Source organism: Zootoca vivipara, chromosome 4 (assembly GCF_965207765.1).
Source record: "Zootoca vivipara chromosome 4, rZooViv2.hap1.1, whole genome shotgun sequence".
In the NCBI taxonomy this organism is placed as follows: domain Eukaryota; kingdom Metazoa; phylum Chordata; class Lepidosauria; order Squamata; family Lacertidae; genus Zootoca; species Zootoca vivipara.
Genome location: NC_142587.1, coordinates 68,934,946 through 68,955,208, shown reverse-complemented (window position 1 = coordinate 68,955,208; position 20,263 = coordinate 68,934,946). Strand labels below are relative to the sequence as shown.

General features: G+C 38.9%; 1 protein-coding gene across 2 annotated transcripts in view; it reads right to left on the bottom strand.

The window, feature by feature from the left end:
• Window positions 1-1,020: 1,020 nt before the first annotated feature.
• CBLB (Cbl proto-oncogene B) overlaps window positions 1,021-20,263 on the bottom strand; it is a 64,664-nt gene continuing 45,421 nt past the window's right edge. For both annotated transcript variants that reach the window (XM_035114303.3, XM_035114304.3), the window contains exons 12-19: window positions 19,742-20,110; window positions 18,442-18,536; window positions 14,295-14,435; window positions 13,042-13,118; window positions 12,821-12,949; window positions 11,652-11,792; window positions 10,480-10,599; window positions 1,021-5,512 (exon numbers count right to left, since the gene is read on the bottom strand). In XM_035114303.3, coding sequence (XP_034970194.1) covers window positions 5,250-5,512; window positions 10,480-10,599; window positions 11,652-11,792; window positions 12,821-12,949; window positions 13,042-13,118; window positions 14,295-14,435; window positions 18,442-18,536; window positions 19,742-20,110 — 1,335 coding nt within the window. In that variant the 3' untranslated portion in view covers window positions 1,021-5,249. The remainder of the gene's footprint in view (window positions 5,513-10,479; window positions 10,600-11,651; window positions 11,793-12,820; window positions 12,950-13,041; window positions 13,119-14,294; window positions 14,436-18,441; window positions 18,537-19,741; window positions 20,111-20,263) is intronic.

Below are 20,263 nucleotides of genomic sequence, written 5' to 3'. Positions count from 1 at the left end.
TGAGTTGTTTGAAATACTTGTTTGCAAAGCTTCATAGTATTATTACAACTCAACTTTTAATTGCTAACAGAAGGTGAAATGCCCAACTCTCTTCTAAGCCAAAAGTAGTATGTGTTAAGAGTGCTATCTAGTGGACACCTCTTCTGAAGATGAGACCAGAATGAGTGCTAGCTTTTCCTTAAGGAAACTGAAATGCCAGCCACCAAACAGGGACTAAAAGGATACAAAGTGATTTAGGCTGGCAAGAAGTCCACACACAGAGATCACATCCCTACAAGGATTCGGACAGAGAAAGTGAAGTGCTACGATGCTGGAGGAACCAGATAATAGAAGAGAATAAAACAATTGTATCTCATCAATGATCCCATTCTCAGAGAAAGAAGCCAGTTATTCTATATACAGTTGTCACTAGACAATATATGAGGTAGTTCCAGACACAATATAACATACTATTGTTACATATCCCCAGCCATATAAAACAAAATGAATCCTATTTTGCTCGTCAAACTTAAGTTTCTCAAATAGGCCCCCATGCCACAAAGAAAGACATTTCTGAAACTGATACACCTTTTAAAAGTAGTCTGTGTTATGGCCTGGTGGTCTGTTGTTTAAAGGGGGAAATACCATGACATAAAAGTCCTCAAGTATGTCTATCATAGCTCTTTGGAGTCTGACCTTTTTTTTTTAAGGAGCCTATTATGCAATTGGTGTATTTACCCAACATACAAGGACTATAACTGCAACTTTAACTAGAACAGGGACAACAATTCCTATGCAAGACCAATGGAAACTAACGATTGTTATGCAAACACACACACACACACACACATGAACTTGAGAACATGATTATTAAGTCCAGTGGTACAGAGGTTTCCTGGATATCAACATATTATTAAAAAATTGTTCATCTTCACAAGTCCATATAAATAATATCAAATCCATCTATTGCAGGTTAACTGTGGAAATGACACGATGCTTGGGTAAAACAAGTGAATAAACACACTCCAAGAAAATGTATGATTCTGTTAACATTAATTTTTATAAAATACCTTACAAGAACAGATAAAGTAATTTGAGGTTACATAATATTCAGAATTGAAAAAAGAATGTTGAATAAAATAGAAATCGATCACATCACTATGTTTGCCACGTTAGACAAGTTTATAAAAAGGCTTTTTTTCAGATAAAATAGTTATTTAGAAGATAAACCTTCAAAAATGAAAACTATTGCAGTCCTTTCAAGAAACCAGTCCTAGAAACACTACGTTCCAGGTCAACAGGCAGTACCTGATTAAAAACACACTTATCTGCTTCCAAGTTTGTCAAGCTTTTAAGACACAAATTAAAATATTTACCAGGTCAGTGCAAAGTAAAGCTTCAAGCTGGAAATATGATTCTGGTACAAATAAATTCACATTATGAAAAATCCTCTAGCACACACGTGGGATTTAAGCAAACCTGGCACAAGACTACTTGGCTATTTGAGGATACTGATCAAGCACTAAATTGGCAGCTCATTTAACAGACGTTGAGTTTGCTTGCATTACATATTGTCTGCATTGTTGATGTGCCCCATCATCTGAGTCAGCAATTTTAGAATTCTTTAGCAGAAAGCTGACATTATGTTGCAATGATTAATTAAAGCTCTTGAGTGAGTCTGGGATGTAGGAACAGGACCACCATTCTGAGTAGCTTAAATACCCCTGAAATTGTTGATTCACTGAGAATTATTTGGTACCAAACACAACACTGTGTGCTTAAATGTGTGAATATTTGTATGAACAAGCCCTTTTTCTGTGGTAATGTTGTAGAGACCTTGTTCAGAACAGAACTCTCGCCATATTATTCTGCTAATTCATGAGCAATAACCAAACCATCGGAGAGCTAATTTTGCATGGCTATATTATTAAGAATGCTTTTCAGGACCATTCTGTCATCCATGGGATGACTTAGATGGAGGATACATTAGTGTGAACATTCTTCACTGGGATATGATGGCCTCGTAACCTCTTCAAAGACTTTATGAATCCTAGATTCATTATATCCAGACTTGGGACAGTTTATAGAGTATGTTGACACATTCTTTCACAAGCCTTCATCTACTGGAATTAGTCCAAGTCATTCCAGTAACACAAAACACAACACTGTGCACTTTAGGAGAGTAGAACTAGTCCTTTTCCTAAATACCCATAACAGTGGTTCCCAAAGTGGGCAGTGCTGCCCGCGAAGGACTGGTGGAATTACCTAGCATGGGCATTAAGGGTGTAAATGACTGTCAGACTTTGAAAAGCAGGCATCACTGGATCAAATGCATACTTTAAATAATTAAATTGGATTGTGAATAAGTTTGCAATTGTTACTGTTTTGAATTTTATTGTAATATTCTCTTCCTTTGTTGGTTGTGCATGCCACTATTTTGAATAATGCATTTTATAGGGTAGGGTAGAAGGGCACTGGGGCTGAGTTCATGGAACCCAGAGGGTGGTGCCCCCAAACAGTTTGGGAACCACTGACCTATACTAAAAACAATGGTCTCTAATGCAATTGAAGGTCTTGTGCTATGACAAATAGTCCTTTCCCTCTTTATAATACATTAATCTTTTAAAATGGCAGAATATAACTTGTGTTTTCTGTAGGAAAATTGCAGCTTTTAAACTTAGCAGCACATCAACAAGGTTCTTATGAATTAGAAGGCTCAAAACCAGTCTTAATGATCCTTTTCGGGACTTATCAATAAGCCTCTTCATGAGGACCAAAGAGATAGCCAAGTATGATTGCACAGAATTACATTTTGAATAGTTTAGAAGTGGGTATGTCATACGTTCAGATCTTTATGAAAGAATACAGGATATGGAAAAACTGGGATTCCAATATACCATACATTATATTTAAAATTTGTCACCATAAATGAGCTAGAGTGCCAAAATCAAATCAAGTAGTGTTGTGAGTTGCTAGGTTAAAAACCTTCCCAAAACTGGCCCAAGGGAAAGGGCTGAGGATGTGCACCACAAACTGAGATGTCCCTGATCTTGCCTAATCTGATTTCTGGAAAATGGATCACAGCCTTAATTTTGGAGACCTGGCTCCCGATTCCCTCCTTGCAGTACTTTTGTTTCACTAGTCTATATTCAATCACGAACAGGAGTTCCTCTGAGTGATTGCATCTGTTTTTATAAGGTCACAACAGCTTCATTGGATGTTGACCCCCTAGGCCAGGTGATGTTGGGCATGTCACATATGGTGGTAGGGCTAAAGAGATGGGTGCCTTACATTGGCTCTAAACCAGGGGGCAAGGAACCTATGAACATCTAGAAAAGGAGTGAGGAACCCTCAGGCCTCTCTATCTGGCCTTGGGACTCTCCCTGGACCCTTCTTTCCTCAGACTACACCCCTCACTGGACCGGCTCCATGCTTTCCTTGAGTGCTTGTGCTCATCTGGAATGTAGCCTTCAACAGTGACCATGTCATGCTTGCCTTGATCAAGGATGCAGATGTGTACATAAATTTCTGTCTGCATGGCTGAAATGTAGGCTATTATTCAAAGGTACGAGTCATATCCATTGCTTCACCACTTTTGCTGCTGCCCCACTCCTCAGAAATATGCGGATCCCAGAAGGTTCCTCACAAGAGAATGTAGGCCTTGGGTTGAAAAATGATCCCCACCCCTTGCTGTAGTTGTTGTTGAACTCCAGCTTCCATAAGGCGCAGCCAACTTGGCCAATGATTACGGAGGAAAGGAGTTGTGGAGCCACACCTTCCTGCTCTGAACACAACAGAGCAGTCAGTGTATTCAGACTGTATTCTTCACAACAGCTGCACGAGCAATAGACGATATGCATTTTCCCCATCTCACAGCCTGTATTCACTTGGACCACCAGTCATTCCAGCTAATCAATGTCAGGGAGGGTATGTGAAAGGAAAGGGGGAGACTTCAATGTTGACAAGAGAAGGAAGAATGAGAGCACATATGGATTTTTTGCTGGAGCTTACCAATAACACTTCATTTAAGAAGTCGAAGGTCTTGATTTAGCCTGTGCTTTGGAACGTCACAGTGTGGGGCACCACTAGGAATTCAAGGCAAATATATTTAAGGTATCTCCAAAAAGGAAGATACTGCGCAATTGGTTGATCTGTGCACTGAATGTGCTTTTAAGGTAATAATGTGAGCTTTGAAGAAATAGTGCCACAATAATTGCATTTGGATTCAACAGTGCAAAGATTCAAAGTACCTGTGTTAATATGAATTTGTCCCCAAAGCTGTGATGAATCAGCAAATAATTCTTCACACAGGAAATTAACTGATCCCACCTTCCAGGGGTGCAATCTACCTGGCCACTGCTAATATAACTCGACACAATGGATCTATTTGGCACGCCTGATAATATTCAAGGCATGAACATGGGCACCTTTCATCAAGCTCATCATGGAATGAAGGGCTAATCTGAAATGCATACAAATGGATTTTTAGTATATGTTCCAGGTACAATTTACATTTCAGGGAAACTATCATATCATGCAATTTAATATTGTGAACGTTTAATTTATTTTAAAATTGAAGTCATCTAGACCTTGAAAGTTATCGGCCATATGTCAAAGAAAAGCTGCCCACTGTTGCAGTTAAAATGCCCTCCAAGAGGCAGACCAAAGACAAAACAATGTATTACACATTCAATTTTCTCTCTCTAAATCGCAAAGATACAACAGTAGGGAAAAATCAGTAGTGAAGGCCACATTTTCCCTTGCATTCACTTGATGCTAAAATGCAAAAGAAAAGAAAAAGGGAAAAAGAGATTAAAGCTTCTTTAAAAGAAAAAATGGAGAGAAGAAATAAGTGACTTATGGTTGATGGGGCAAGTCAGTACAAAAACAGTTGGAAATGCTACACAAAAGTAGAAAATATGAACAAGAACACAGGAGGACTATCAGCTTGAAAATGGTCACTCACCACCTTGTAAACATGAAAAAGCATTTCACAGATTAAAAGTTTATGGGAAGTAAACTTCTTTAAATTATTTGTCAGTTCAACCCTGATTCAAAAAAGTATGGCTAGCAAAAATACAGAAGATCAAATCCACTTATGTCTTGAAAGAAGCAGTTTTTTCCCCTTAAAAACTGCTGGAACTCTACTCTTTGAAAATGTCTAGAGAATAATCTCTCTCTTGCACGCAGTGTTGCACTTGCATGTTAGCTCTCATTTTCACACTCACAAACTTCTGAAGGACAGGCTTGCTGCAAGGTTTTCCACACTGCTATAGATTGAGACGTGGGGAAATGGTCGGAGGAAAGCAGGCGAATTCTCTTAGAATGCTCCGTGCTACATCAAGGTTATTTTGGGCTATTTCAAGCGCCCGCTTCACTTCTTCAAAGGAATAGCCTTCTCCCATAAGTTTTGCAATTTTTGCATCAACATTTTCTATAGATGTGTCAGAGTTATGTGCCTTCCTATGGTGTATTTCTGGAGCAGTCCTGCGGGGAAGTGGTTTAGGAGGTCTGGCTGGTGCTTGTGAACCATCTGCACAAGAAGAAAATCAAAAGAAAAACACAATTTGATATTCAATAAATATAACGAGAACCAACATTCTTAGTTATTCACAGTCAATGTTTCTGTGTGGAATTTTTTATTAATTAGCTGAATTTGTTAGGGTGCTGGGGAAGTGTTTGCAGCAAACCTGAATCATCATATGTTTTCTTTTTTTTTTTAAAAAAAAATGTATTTTAATTAAAGATTTTCTTGATTTTCAAAGGTATGTGAAATGTCTGTCTCTTATATTCCCCCCCCCCAATGTAACAAATCGGTTTCATTTGTTGAGACATTAGGAAGAAAAGGGGGAAAGGGGTGGAGGGGGGGGAGATGAGTGGGGGTGGGTTCGGGTGGCGGTGTTTCTATTTCACTTAATATATGTGGGGGTTTGTGTCAGCGTTGCTTGTGCAGGTTCTCTGTTGTTCAGTTGTGTTCCTACCTGAATCATCATATGCCATTTTTATTTTTACACATACTGTTTCCTAAATGCACCATATGATTACACTTAATGAAGAATAAGGTAATATGAGACAGTAGATCACTGATAATCAAGATTGTGACTACATTTGGCTTCTTGCCTTCTTAAATCTAAGGACCAATCTTACATAGTTATCTGAAGAAGTGTGCATGCACACGAAAGCTCATACCAAAATAAAAACTTAGTTGGTCTTTAAGGTGCTACTGAAGGAATTTTTTTATAGTTATCAAAGCTCACAATGAAACCTGAACAGAATTGGAAATCTGGTACAAGGCCATGTACCAAAACAATCCACAGTTCCATTTAAATTCTGTATAGGTAAGATCAAAATGATTTTCCATTTTATTTGGTGGCAGAACTAGTCATACTTGCCTGTAGCCAACAGCAGAAAAAGAAAGGACACAATCAGTCAAAATTAAGCTGCTTAAATCCCACTGGTTTCAGTGCAAGAACTAAGCTAGGGTTTAAATATCTTCCATGGATATCAACTATGGAGTGTTCAGCTTTATGTCTTCACCACACAATTTGCAATTTTACAAAGAACATAAAAAACCATTAAAGCAATTTCTATGGTGATAGATGGCTGATATTTAAGAAAGAAGCAGGAACTAGCATGGTCAACATATTCTCTAGTAAATGAAGAGGAAGAGATGGCACTGCAGGACCTTATCTATCAGCTCTCCTGAAAAACCAGCCCTATCAGGGTCCTTCCTCAACTCTCACATCGCACCAGCCATTCCATTAGACTAGAGAGAGAAGACTGGGGTTTCTGACCACACCCATGATCAATGGCAGATGTTCTTTGTAGCCCTCTGGGGGCTGTGAGGAAGTTCAGGTAGGGGAAAGAGAGTATTTATGAGGCATAAATCCTTGCAATGCTCCCCAGTGGAGTCTGGGGAGTTTACAGTATTTCACAGTGCTGTGCAATCCCGTGTCTGCCAACTTGAAAGGCAGAGTGGGAGCGACCTGGAGTGTGTCCCTGCCATGGATGATCCTCTGCTACTGGCATGATTTGTGGATGGTTCCTCCTTAATCTGAACAACTGGCTTTAATCAAGAGGTGCTCCTGGACCAAGTGAAGGATGACAACTGGACACTAAATAAGAAATGATGCTGCTATGGGAGGAAATGATTGACGTGTTTGCAACAAGAGCAGAAAACCTGATTTTAAGAAATTGTATTAAATTAAAGTAATTTGCTTTAATTTGTAATAATTTGTGGAAATTGTAAAAAATAAATTTATAGAGAGAAAGAAAGAGAGAGAAGGCTGGGGGACAGCTCCATTGACATAGCTGAGAAAACAGCAATGGTTGGTGTCTCTTTGAACTGCTGCCTTTCAGCTGGTCACTACAAGGGCTCTATAGCTATTAACTAGTGTTTGAGTTTGTCCCCCCCTTCCCCCCCCCCAAAAAAATCCTTTTTCCTATTGGGTTGTGTCCTTCAGATTATAAACCCAAGGGCAAGGGCTGTCTTATTATATATCATGGATGGGGAACATAGAGTCTCAGAACATCTGGAGTGTAACCACTCCCATCATTTTTACACATGATAAATTAGTGATTCATTTGTCATATTTTAAGGTTCTTATTCTGCCAAATAATTAAACAGATTCTGATCGCCCATAAAATGAGCTGGAATGAATATAAAATATGCATTATGTGCTGAATTGTTGCAGAATACAAATGCTATCTACAAGTGTTTTATTCAATTCAGGTTAAAGGTGGAACAGCTCCTCATGAATATTATTAATTACACAGACTATAAATCCAATAAAAAACTTTCTAGTTTATACTATGACATGATTTAGTACACAGATTTTCCTTTAATTCAGCTATAATTGAAAGTATTGATACAATTCACACTGCATCATTATTTGTAGTGCTGGTTGAAACTCATGGATATTTTAGAAGATTGTGGTAGAAATCTTCCAAATAATGTAGCCCACACAAATATCAAGACGACTTTAAGTATGTCATGCAGCAATTTGGTTGACATTTAAAAAAGAAATTTGGCTGAGATCAGGAGGACCACCACTAATGGAAAACAATTAGTTAAAGAATCATACCCCAAGTAAGTTAAAGCATGGATAAAGTTAACTATGCAAGCTTTAATGGTGGCATTTTATAAAGAGAACTGTTTTGTGTTCATTGTGGACTGGAGCAGGGGGTGGGGAGCCTCTGGCCCATGGGCCAATCTTGGCCCACCAGGGAGTCCAATTTGGCACTGCATCAGTTGGCATCACTTGTGACATCAGTGGATGGTGGGAAGGCAGGGAATTCAGCATTTCCTGCAGGTAGTAATGCTGAATTCCAGCAGGGAACAGGCACCAATTCATGGGTTAAATCGTGCCACGCTGGATGCAGGTGAGTGACAGATTGGCTATGAGATGCCTGTTAAATGCTGGCTTCTTTCTCCCCATCCCCCAATGGGGAGAGCAGAAAGAATGGCTTTGCTACCCCTATGTTTTGTGAAGTGCTGAGCATAGGGCTCACAACAGCATTTGTGCTGCTGTTTCTAAAAGCCTGACAGCAAGCTGGCTGTGAGGCACCTGGGAATACAGTGCAAGGACCTTTGGCAGGTCGGTGGGACAACCAACCTGTTCATCTTGTCATGCAAAAATGACACTACGTGACTGACAGTTAGGCAAGCCCACCCACCTCTCAAATTTGGCCTCTTGGAGTAAAAATAATAATTGTATCCACCCTTGGAATAGAACCAAAGAATCCCAGCTGCAGCCATAGACTTCTGATGGGAAAACTTCTAAAATCAGTTAAAATTTATCATTGAAATGTTTAGGAATAAGGAGTTCATGTCCCAACACCAGCTATGTTTCTCTAAAGAGGAACAATATTCAGTTAGGTATGTTTGGTCTGTAATGTCTGTTTCCAACTACCTGAAACTATACTTCATTAGTCTAGGTATACAAATGTACATTCTATACACTGTGTTGTGTAATCTTATTTGGTGGAATGCAATATATATCTATGTTGGTGGCTTTTCTATTTTCAAGTGTTGTATTCTAAGGTGTGTAAAGGATAAATGGGCAAGTGTATTTAAATGCCTCATACAACCAGGTCCAATTTTTAAAAATATACATATTAACACTAGGCTTCGGCTTGCAGAGCTACATTTCCATCTAACATTATGGGAATGTAGGGTCAAGTTTTCACAATGTGCATATGCTGCTTGGGCAGCTGCTGTTGCATTCAATAACTGTCCAAATGAACTCATGGAGTACAAATCACATACTTAGCACATTCCTAAGGGATCTTGGGAGAATTCTGGTTGGCATAACGGGCACTCTTCTTAATATCCTAGGTTACTCTGTGGAATGCAGATATCACTTAAGTGGTTGACAGGATGGCTCCCAAGTGCCTTCTCTTGCTAGGTAGAGCCTGTTCAGCTACCTCATGTAACTGAGAGCTAAAAGCAGGCAGGGAGAGTGCCAGAATATAAGCAGCAAAACTCACTGGCTCTGACCTAACAAAATTCAGAGCTCATTATCAAGCCTATTCTATGGTGGTGATGACAGTGAAGAGGGAATACTTCTCCACGGCTACTGTGTCCTTGCAGTGCTTCTTATAAGAGCTTTTCTGAGTGATTCATGGCCTACTTTGACTTGGCCCAGCTGCTGATGTCACGTTTGATGATGACGTGTATACCACTTTGAGGACAAGCTCACGCATGCATGCTGTAATTTGATGCCAAGGTTGTGAAAGTTATAGCTAGTGATAAAGTGCCCCATTTGATCCTGTGTTACTGGATGAATTTCACTTACAGTGGCATCAGGATACGAGCAAGGCTCTTGAACAAACACACCCAATTCAGGTGAGGTAGTGGAAATGTTAAATGCGTCTTGCATCTTCATCATGCAGTTTCTGTTACACACTGAAGATACAATTCTTTATCCTGGCCTTTTGACACCTGAGATGTATATTTGCATGACTCACCCTATATTGCGATTGTAACTTGTTTAAAACTGCTTTTAACATTGTAGCTTAAATTGTTGAAACCCTTCATGGGTGCTGAAAGATATATAAATGTTAGTAATAATACATCAGCTGGACCATCTTCTCCTGCGGCATTCTTGTGGTTGCCCTGCCATCTAGATGTGACAGGTAGGGACTAGAAGGGGCTATTCGTAGTTGTGGCACACACCTTGTGCTGTTCCTGCAATGTTTTCCTAGACCTTATTTCATATAGTATGGTTTCTGTTTGTCTATATGTAATATTACCTTTGTGTAGGTAGGGAGGGAAACTAGTATGTAGTGTGGGCCTGAGAAACATAGCTATCTCTCTAATAAAGTAATTACAATAGAAGTTTTCTTTCCTTATAGTAATTCATTGTGGTCCATGGGGTCACGAAGAGTCGGACACGACTAAACGACTAAACAACAATCACAAAAAGGACAAAGTTATCAATTTGTTCTTTGGGGGAGAAGGCGACAAAGAAATTGATCTGTATACTGTTCTTTGCTTACCTGAACATGATGGAAGCTGGTCATAATCCTGGGATGTTCTATGTGTTTTCATATTTTCACCAGTTAATCTTCGAACTGGAGGTAAAGGAACTAAGCCATTTACAGGATCAAAGAAAAGATCTATACAATTTTAAAAACAAAAGGAATTTTTATATTCATAGGACAATTATAGTAATCAAAGAATATGAAGATCAGAAATGAATACAAATGAGATCACTGATGGACTAATAAATATAGGCTTAATTCAAATGTCACAAAATGTGCTATGGAATTGTGCACTCCTCCATACCAACATGCAGATTTCCCCTTTCCTCCCATGCTATGTCAACCAGGAAAATCACAATCAGGCGAAATTTGCCTCCAATCTCAAGGTGAAAAATACAAATAAGCCTCTGGTGCCTACCCTACATCAAACCTTGTCATGCTGTTTTTCAATACTGCAGCCATTGCTCCCCACTCCACCCGCTAAGCAACAGCACATTTTTTTAAAAAACAAAAACAACTCTGAGCAGCAAGAGTGGAATTACATTCAGACAACAGGGCTTCTGTACTACCTCCTCCTCCCCACTACAGCTCCCAAGTTCCCCTGAAAAATCATTCTTGAGGATACAAGACTCTCCAAAACAAGATGGAATGCTCTTTGCTGTAGTATAGCAACAGAGTGGTCTGTATCAATAGTAAACAGTGAGAACAGAAGTAGATCCAAATGGTGGTATTTTTTAAGGATTAGGGCAATATAAGGCTACTTCAAGAGATTTGGACAATGTTGTGCGGTAGGCGCTGTACACTGTTACTTCACTATTTCAGAAAAAACTATTAATTTTGCAATAGTCCTGTAACATATGCTTCTTCGTCTTCATCATTAGAAAAAGAGTTTCAGTTTGAGACTGAGTTGCGTGCACACAGACACCTGCTGCATGATTTCTCCAATATGCCTCTTTGAACTTCAAGTGCCCTATCCAGAAGTGGTGCATACATTTGTTATTTGTCAAAGTTCCTTGCAATTTATCATTCACTATACTGCACATAAATCACCTAACTTTCTTACGATGTCCAAATAGTAAGTTTATAGTTAGAAATATGACCAAAGCTAGCTAGCACTTGATGACAGTTCCCGCCCTGTCTATGTCTCTACTAGAAGATGAAAAATGTATTCCCTTTTAAACTCTTACCTGCAGGAGGAAGGTAGAGTTCGTGTCCCGACAAAGGTCTGCTTCCTGCAATGAGTGGCTTTGATTGCTCAATGAGGCTGTGGCGTGCAGGGGGTGGTGGAGGGGGAAGTGAGGGTGGCGGGTTGTCAGATGCATCTTCGCCTGCATTGAGAGAAAACTCATTAAATAAGCGAATCTTCATTAATGCGATGATCAAAAGTGAAACCTAAAATTGATTTTCTCCGGCCAGGAAGAGAGGTGCTTCCTCCAGAGGTTTATCAAGGAGTTCAGTGACTCCAGTAATGAAATTGTGCATCATAAAAGTGAGGCTTCCAAACAATACTTAATGCATGCTGTGAATGACCTTTCGCTGTATCGTTTTTAGAAGTTTTCTCTGGGTTGTAAAATTATCTGTACAACTGCATTTGAGCTTTCGTGCATTGTGGATTCAATGATGAATGCAGGATGAACTTTCTTTTAGGTGATTATGACAGATCATAATTGAACCCACAAACAAGTACATATATTGTATGCTCACATGAGCTGTAATTTTGGCACATAGCATCACTACCAGGAAATGCTTATTGACAAGGCAAGGGTCTAAATAGCAAGAATCCATGGCAGGATCCATGGACCTATCAGCTCAATTCACTGAGTGGGAAAATACAATGGCAGCAAAGATGAGGATAGAACTAGAAATCTTAATGACTTTAAAACGACCACCATAGTATAACAAAGTAGAATAAGGCTTGTGATGTCATTTCTTAGAGCTTTTGAATTCCATTGTGCTTTTAAAACTTTGCTTTATGCAATAATCGTCTCACCTATAAATGTATTACTTAAGTTATAGCCTGGGATACAAAGAAGTCCATGTGCAGGAGAGTTGTTCTTCCCTTCTAAAAAGCAGCACCTAGTATCACGTTAGAGTCATTTGTATTCAACTGATTGACTACAAGATATTTTTGCTGTGCTACATTTTATCATTTAAAATATATCTAGTTATATATGCATGTGTGTTCATTTATGTCAAGTTTAAACATATACAATATACCTACAATTTGTGGCATTGTTTGGTCTAATATGTTAAAGTAGCCCAACTATGAATTCAAAAAAGACGACAAATTCATTATTCCACCAGCTCTCCTCTGCATAATTTATGCTACAAAAATGGATGTAAAATAATGTATTACCTGGAGGGTGCACAAGCAGATCATAATCGGAGGGAGTCCTGTTGACTACTGAGCCATGTTTCAAGTTTTCCCTCAAAGGAGGTCGTGCAGGTGGTAAAGGTACTGGAACAGTAGGCTCAAAGGTATCACCTAAATAGCAAAAGTAGATTTCTTAAAACTGCACCTTAAAAAATAATCTGGTTTTCTTCTAAGGATGGAAAAACAAAGTTTAGACGTCATACCCATCTCTGGATGTTTCAATCTTTTCATTTCAGAGGCGGAATTGTGTGTTTCGCTAATTATTCCATTCTCACATACACTGAAAGCAGAGATCAAACACTGGCATGTTAGTTATATGAAAAAGGCAATTCACCATAGATAATCATTAATTCATTAAGCCATTGTGTTTCTAAAAAAAAAAAGCCTACTGGTTTAGCTTTCTAAAATGGGGACAGGGGTCAGAAAACTAAAAACATTACTAATGAATAACAATTTTTTAAAATTGAAATAGTCTTAATGTAACTTTTATTCCTATCTTTGTAAACCACTTCAAGGTGCATTTATAATGGTAAGTGGTACAAAAAATTAGTTAAAAATAAATATTATCTCTGGGAAAGAATTCAAGAGCAATGCGAGGGTGCCACACCCTTTTCTTTTGTACTTGGTTGGAAAATGGAATTTTTGATGCCCAGAGTTAATGGATTACCCTTTTTTGTGCTTTTCAGAGTTGCTATACCACTCAGTGTGAGAGACCTAACCAATATAGGGGTGACCCTACAGATGCCATGTGGCTGTTTGCATAGCATTACATTGCCCCAGATGGAGCTGGGTGAATGAGCTGGTTTTAAATTATGCTTAATGCTGCTATATAGTTTTAATGCTCTGTAACAACTGGTTGACTGGGGATTAGTTGAGTTATCTATATGGCTGGAATAAATGAATGTGAGTGAGGTTTGGCTGTGGAAGATGGTTAAGGATGTATTTGGGAGTGGTTACAGGTGTAGGGATGTGTGGGTATAATGAAACTGCAGCTTCTACTTCAGTTATTTTGCTTAGTTACTAATTATACTGTTTTATGCAGTTTTTTTGCAGTCAGTTGATTTTTATCTAATATTTTATGTTTACGTTTTGTTTTCCTGTTAATTAGGTTATTTTAAATGTGAATTTTTAAATAATTTAACTTTGTAATGTTTTGTTTTATTTTGTAATGTTTTGTTTGATGCCTTGATTCAGTCTGTAAGCAGTTTTGAGATTATTATGATGTTTTAAATATAAAGCAATGTAGACATTATTTAAGCAAACAAACAAGCATCTGGAGCATCACCTTTAAAAAAGTTATATCGACCACATCATATTTTGTATGAAAATGATAGTAGTTGGTATCACCCTAATTTGAACATTTGCATCAATAAATTAAAACATGAAATTAAACTTAAACAAGATACACTATCATGCCAAAGAATGATTCCACCATTGCCTTCAAACCATGCCTTACCGAATGTGAGACTTTATATTATGACAATGAGGTGACTGTGAAGTCAAAGAAACAGGATGGGATGAAGGAATCTTGTATTCATCTTCTTCTAAACATTCTCTTGGTTTCTCAGGAAGGGAATTTTTAACAGGAACAGGAGACCTCAAGAGAAAAGTATATCAAACCCATATAAGTTTCGTTGTTATAGTAGCATATATTGATGGCATTTATTGGTGACTTAAATTGAGGTTTTTCCAGGTCTTGATTAGCAGAAGGTCACCTAATAGGCTTCCCAACTGAGGAGGGATTTGAACCAACAACTTTCCTGGATCCAAATGCAAAATTCATTGTGTCACTCATTTGGTGATTTTTCACACTGTATGTAACAAAAATATGCAATAAATTCAGCATAAATATGAACGGAATATGATGCTTATTGATAAGGTAGCTAAGTTTTCTGTTAGAGCTAAGGGAAATTATGAGATTTCTGGTGCCCCCTCAGTTAGATATTAGAAGCAGTGGACACTTGACCCTTAACATAGTAATGTTATCTTCAGCTGATGTCCCAAAGGAGAGAGAGAGATAACGGGAACTTAATTTTTTTCTAATCATTCATCAAATGATCCTGAAATACTATATAATGCAGATGCCCAATATTAAATGACAGAGAGATGCCATGTTTAGCAAGATCTGCACACTTCCATTTTCATTAGTTTAGGAACAAACTAAATGCAAGTTTAAGAAAGCCTGATTGAAGAAAAAGACAAGCAACAACCATTGTGGGTGGAGAAGAACTAGGGACGGGTAAAATAGAAAATACTTAGTTGTTTCCTATCAATGGCTTTTCCACTCAAATTTCTTCCCATCCACTGTGCAGGGTGGGTTCCAGATATCTGTTTTAACTATTACACTTCATTCAATGTACTACATAAATTGAGTAAGGTGATTCCACATGTTCAACCTGGCCATTATGGGCAAGTTAAGAGTGTGAAAGCCAAGTGATAGAGTGAGAGTTCTACATATACAGTCATACTCGGGTTATGGCTGCTTCAGGTTGCGTGCTTTCGGGTTGCACACCGCGCCGAACCCGGAAGTCCCGGAATGGGTTACTTCCGGGTTTTGGCGCTTTGCACATGCGCAGAAGTGCCGAATCATGACCCGCGCATGCGCAGATGCGGCGCTGTGGGTTGTGAATGTGCCTCGTGCATGGATCACATTCGCAACCCGAGCGTCCGCTTTCTTAAACATACTCCAAAGTTTGAAGAAGAAAAGAAGAAAGTCAGTTAAAAGAACTCAAGACATTTTTAAAAATGTGAAGCAGAAATTTAACTGACAGTAACAGAAAATGGATTTTCAGTAGAAGATGAGAAACTGAAATTTAAATATTCCTGCAGTGCAATATTTAACCACCTTCTGTAGAGGGAGCCAAAGCACATCATATATTCAAACAAAGAGGTTTCTGCCTCTTGTCTATACCCCAACTAAATATTTGAAGCTAAAAGTGTTAGCACAATTTTAAATTTAATGTTGCTAACCCACAAAACCAGGAGCATAGGATAAAGCTTCATGTGTTCCTAAAGCCCTTCCATTTTCTCTAGACTTAGTTTAAACCATGTTGAATCCTCATTTGCCTTACTTAAATGTGGTTGACTATTGCATCTGAATAGATTAATTTTTGTCTTAAAATCTAGTTTGTTTTTACTTCAGGGGAATTACCCACCTTAGTTCACTCAATCCAATTTGGTACATCCAAATTAACTTAACTTTGAACCCATCAAATGATCTTATTGTTAATGAACTCAAAGAGGCTTACTAAAGTCTCTTATTTATCTGATGGGATCTCATTGAGTTTCCTGGCATATATTGATATGTTAGGCTGAAATCCTACCCACAACTACCCTGAAGGAAGCTTTATGGAATTCAGTGAGACTTACTCCTAGGTAAGTAGGTCTAGGATTGTGACCTTAACCATGTAAGAATGGTTTATTTAAAGGTAACTCCTATGTTCTGCAAATAGCTTTGGAAACCTCATTCTGCTTTAAAATCTCCCTACTACTGTAATATATTTGCGACAGTCTTTTGGATTCCCATTTAAGTTACAATAGGCATAAAATATTATTGGTGGATCTGGCTAATTTTACAATGCTATTAATAAACATGTCAAAAATGCTGTATGCTTTAAAATGTTCTCCTATTTATTTTAAGCATTTATATCCTACTCTTCAAAAACCTATTAAGGGCAACTTATCAATAAACTCATACTCATCAATAAGCTCATACCAATGACAAACTTAGTTGGTCTCTAAGGTGCTACTGGAAGGATTTTTTTATTTTTGTTTTATCAATAAACAAATCAGCATTGATTGATTGATTGATTGCACTCAACAATACAATGACTTCTAAGCATATTAAAGTTCCACAGTTCCACAAGAGAGTCACATCATATAGTTTGCCCTGAAAATGTTAATTGTTTTCCAATCAGCAGAAAAGGAACATTCCATCTTCCGAAGCTTTACAATGAGTAAAAAAAGCTCATGGAAAGTGTTTGTTTGCCATTAACAAGATCTGCTGTGCTTAAACAGCATGGCACATCCAGCTTACAAAGCAACAGACATATAGCAAAAAGCCGTTTCTTGCAACTATTAACCTATGTATGCTACCACTACAATACACTTTGGCTATTTATGAGGAAGTATCATGTTCTGAGAGCCTGCTACTGGGTCAGTAAAGCAAGAAGTTAAAACAAAGAACATCTGGAAACACAGCATAATATTAGGATGGTTAGAGGTTACCAAGAACAATAACCTAAACACAGAACACATTCCACATATGATGCATTTACTTTGTATTAATTCAATACAAATGTGCACAATAAAAGAATGTACACGCCACATTATGACCAGTAGGAAACCAAGATAAAAACTGTGACCATTAGAAGGCAGGGAAAGCATACTAATGAACCCAAGAAAACACTTCATTATTAGTCAATTGAAAGAAGTGGTTTCTTGGGCTCATTAGTATGCATTTACCCTAAGTTCCTATTTGCCTTTGGCTAGTATCTGAGGCTGGGCTGCATCTTTTCTATGAAATAAAGGATGGGGGTGGGGAAGAGTATATTTCTTGTTCAGTTCTGAGAAGCAAACCATAGGATCTAATCAAATGGGGCCTAGAATACATTTGATGGTTTTTTCCCTCCTGGGGAGCTGTTTCAACAAGATATACAAAATGAACTGCTAACATGCTTATTCCCTCTGTCATGATGAACTGGGAGTAGGGGAAGAAGCAGAGTAGCTCTTCATATTTTAGAGTGTCTCCTTGAGAGGCAAAATTCCCATTTCCACCACATGCTAATTCTGGTTTTTACAACAACCCTTTAGTAAAAAAAAAAGGTAAAGGGACCCCTGACCATTAGGTCCAGTCGCGGACGACTCTGGGGTTGTGGTGCTCATCTCACTTTACTGGCCAAGGGTGCCGGCGTACAGCTTCCGGGTCATGTGGCAAGCATGACTAAGCCACTTCTGGCAAACCAGAGCAGTGCACGGAAACACTGTTTACCTTCCCGCTGGAGGTATTTATGTACTTGCACTTTGATGTGCCAGAACTTGACCAAAGAATGACGTTCATCTGCTGTATAATTGACGCATTGTCCCACAATCGGATCTGGAGGAACTAGAGCAGGCATCCCCAAACTTCAGCCCTCCAGATGTTTTGGACTACAATTCCCATCTCCCCCGACCACTGGTCCTGTTAGCTAGGGATCATGGGAGTTGTAGTCCAAAACATCTGGAGGGCCGCAGTTTGGGGATGCCTGAACTAGAGCATGCTGGTTTTTCATTTCATATTCTTCCAGCAGGAAATTCACCTGTTTCTTGTAGATATGCATCTTTTTCGGGTGTTTTAAAATCACTCACAGACAAGGTATATTTTAGTATTAAAAGAAATTTAATTTGTTGACTTAATCAAGCCAACTTTCCTTTCCCTCATACTTTGTAAGCCAGGCATCCCCAAACTTCGGCCCTCCAGATGTTTTGGACTACAATTCCCATCTTCCCCGACCACTGGTTCTGTTAGCTAGGGATCATGGGAGTTGTAGGCCAAAACATCTGGAGGGCCGCAGTTTGGGGATGCCTGTTGCAAGCAGTATTTTTAACTTTAAAATAAAACTTACTTCATATTCGGCAAAACTGAGGCAACTGGAGGAGGTGGTGAGAGCCGAGGTGGAACATCATACTCTTCATTTCCTAGATGGCCGTTTGAAAATATCTGCACAAGATGGATTTCTCAGTATTATAACTCTTCCACAATGTGTAGGTAAAATCAATAACTGGATGCATTATTTAAGTCCTTCCCCTCAAATTTAATGTATCTCAATCTGCTCTTTGTAGTCCAATACCAATATAAAAGGTAAAGGTAAAGGGACCCCTGACCATTAGGTCCAGTCGTGACCGACTCTGGGGTTGCGCTGCTCATCTCGCTCTATTGGCTGAGGGAGCCGGCGTACAGCTTCCAGGTTATGTGGCCAGCATGACTAAGCTGCTTCTGGCGAACCAGAGCAGCACACAGAAACACAGTTTACCTTCCCGCCGGAGCGGTACCTATTTACCTACTAGCACTTTGATGTGCTTTCTATACAAATAGTGGTCTTCTTCGGAACTCCAGGCATTTAACACAGACTGGCCTAGTCTGTGTGAAGACAAACCACGGCTTACTGTGTACAAACAAGCTTCTGAGGAGAATATTGTGGCTGCTTTGTTCCGCTCTGGTTGTTCTGCTGCTGTGTGTCACACTGAGCTAAGCCATAAGGCTTCATATGTAATCTGAACCAGGGCTCATGGTTTAGCTCTCTCCAAAGTAACCATGAATCATAACCAAGGTTTGTTCTTTGTTTACAGCATAGGGTTAGTCTGGAGAGAGCTAAACTATGAGCCAGAGTTTGAAAGACACACTAATCTATTGATGAGCTCACTATGGCACAGCAGCAAAACAACTGGGAAGAAGCAAAGTAGACAGAATCTCATCCCCAGGAGGTTGCACCAACCCATGGTTTGACTTAATCTGATGTGCAATCCAGGCCTGTATATTCATTCTATTTTCCTTCCTGTCTTACTCTTCTCTCTTACTTAAATAAATGTATTTATAAAAACTCAAAGAAATCTCCAGAAAACCACAAAACAGGAAAAAATGAAGCTATTAGCAATAGAAAGTCACTATCATAATAATTTGATTTAAGTTTTTAATAGCTCCCTCTTTCTGGCCTTTTTTGTAACCAAGTAACCTACAAATTAAAGTATACAAGCTGTAGCATTACTTTAAATGAGCAGATGTAATTATTATTTGATTGCTTACAGGATTTCAATTATAGAGCTATCAAATGATAAGTAAAGAACAATAAAACGGCACTTGAACTTGTGGGCAACAGTGCCAGGGTGTGAAATAAAATTAAGCTTCATGCACCATGGATCTCTCACCTTGGCACTTTCTGAAGGCAAATCATGGCGTCTGTGTTTTCGCAGAAAAACTGGATCAGAACCCATTCGACAGTGCCGTCCATTAATATTTGAGCTTGCTGTGAGTCCAGGTTTGGGAGAACCATCGCCTCCTACTATTCGACATCCTGCAATATTATTAGTTCCACACACCTCTCTGGGGCACCAGGCTTCGAGTGGCATAGGCTGGTCTCTGGAAGGCACACTTTCAGGATGATGCAAGTGTCTGCTTAACCTATTATCTGGTGGAATGGGTGGGGGTCTTTCTGGTGGAGGTGGGGGAGGATCTCGTACAGGTGGCGGTGGTGCAGGAAGAGGCTTGTCTTGCTTCCTCATCATGCATGGAGAAGACTAGTGAGACACAACAGAAAGTAATATATCTATAACTGCATGCATTAAAAACAGGTTTGCTTTATTCACAGAATTATCTTCAGAAAAAAAACTAAGCAAGGATTTAAAGCACCGGGAAAGCTATTCTCTACCTGCAATGTTATTCATTTCCCA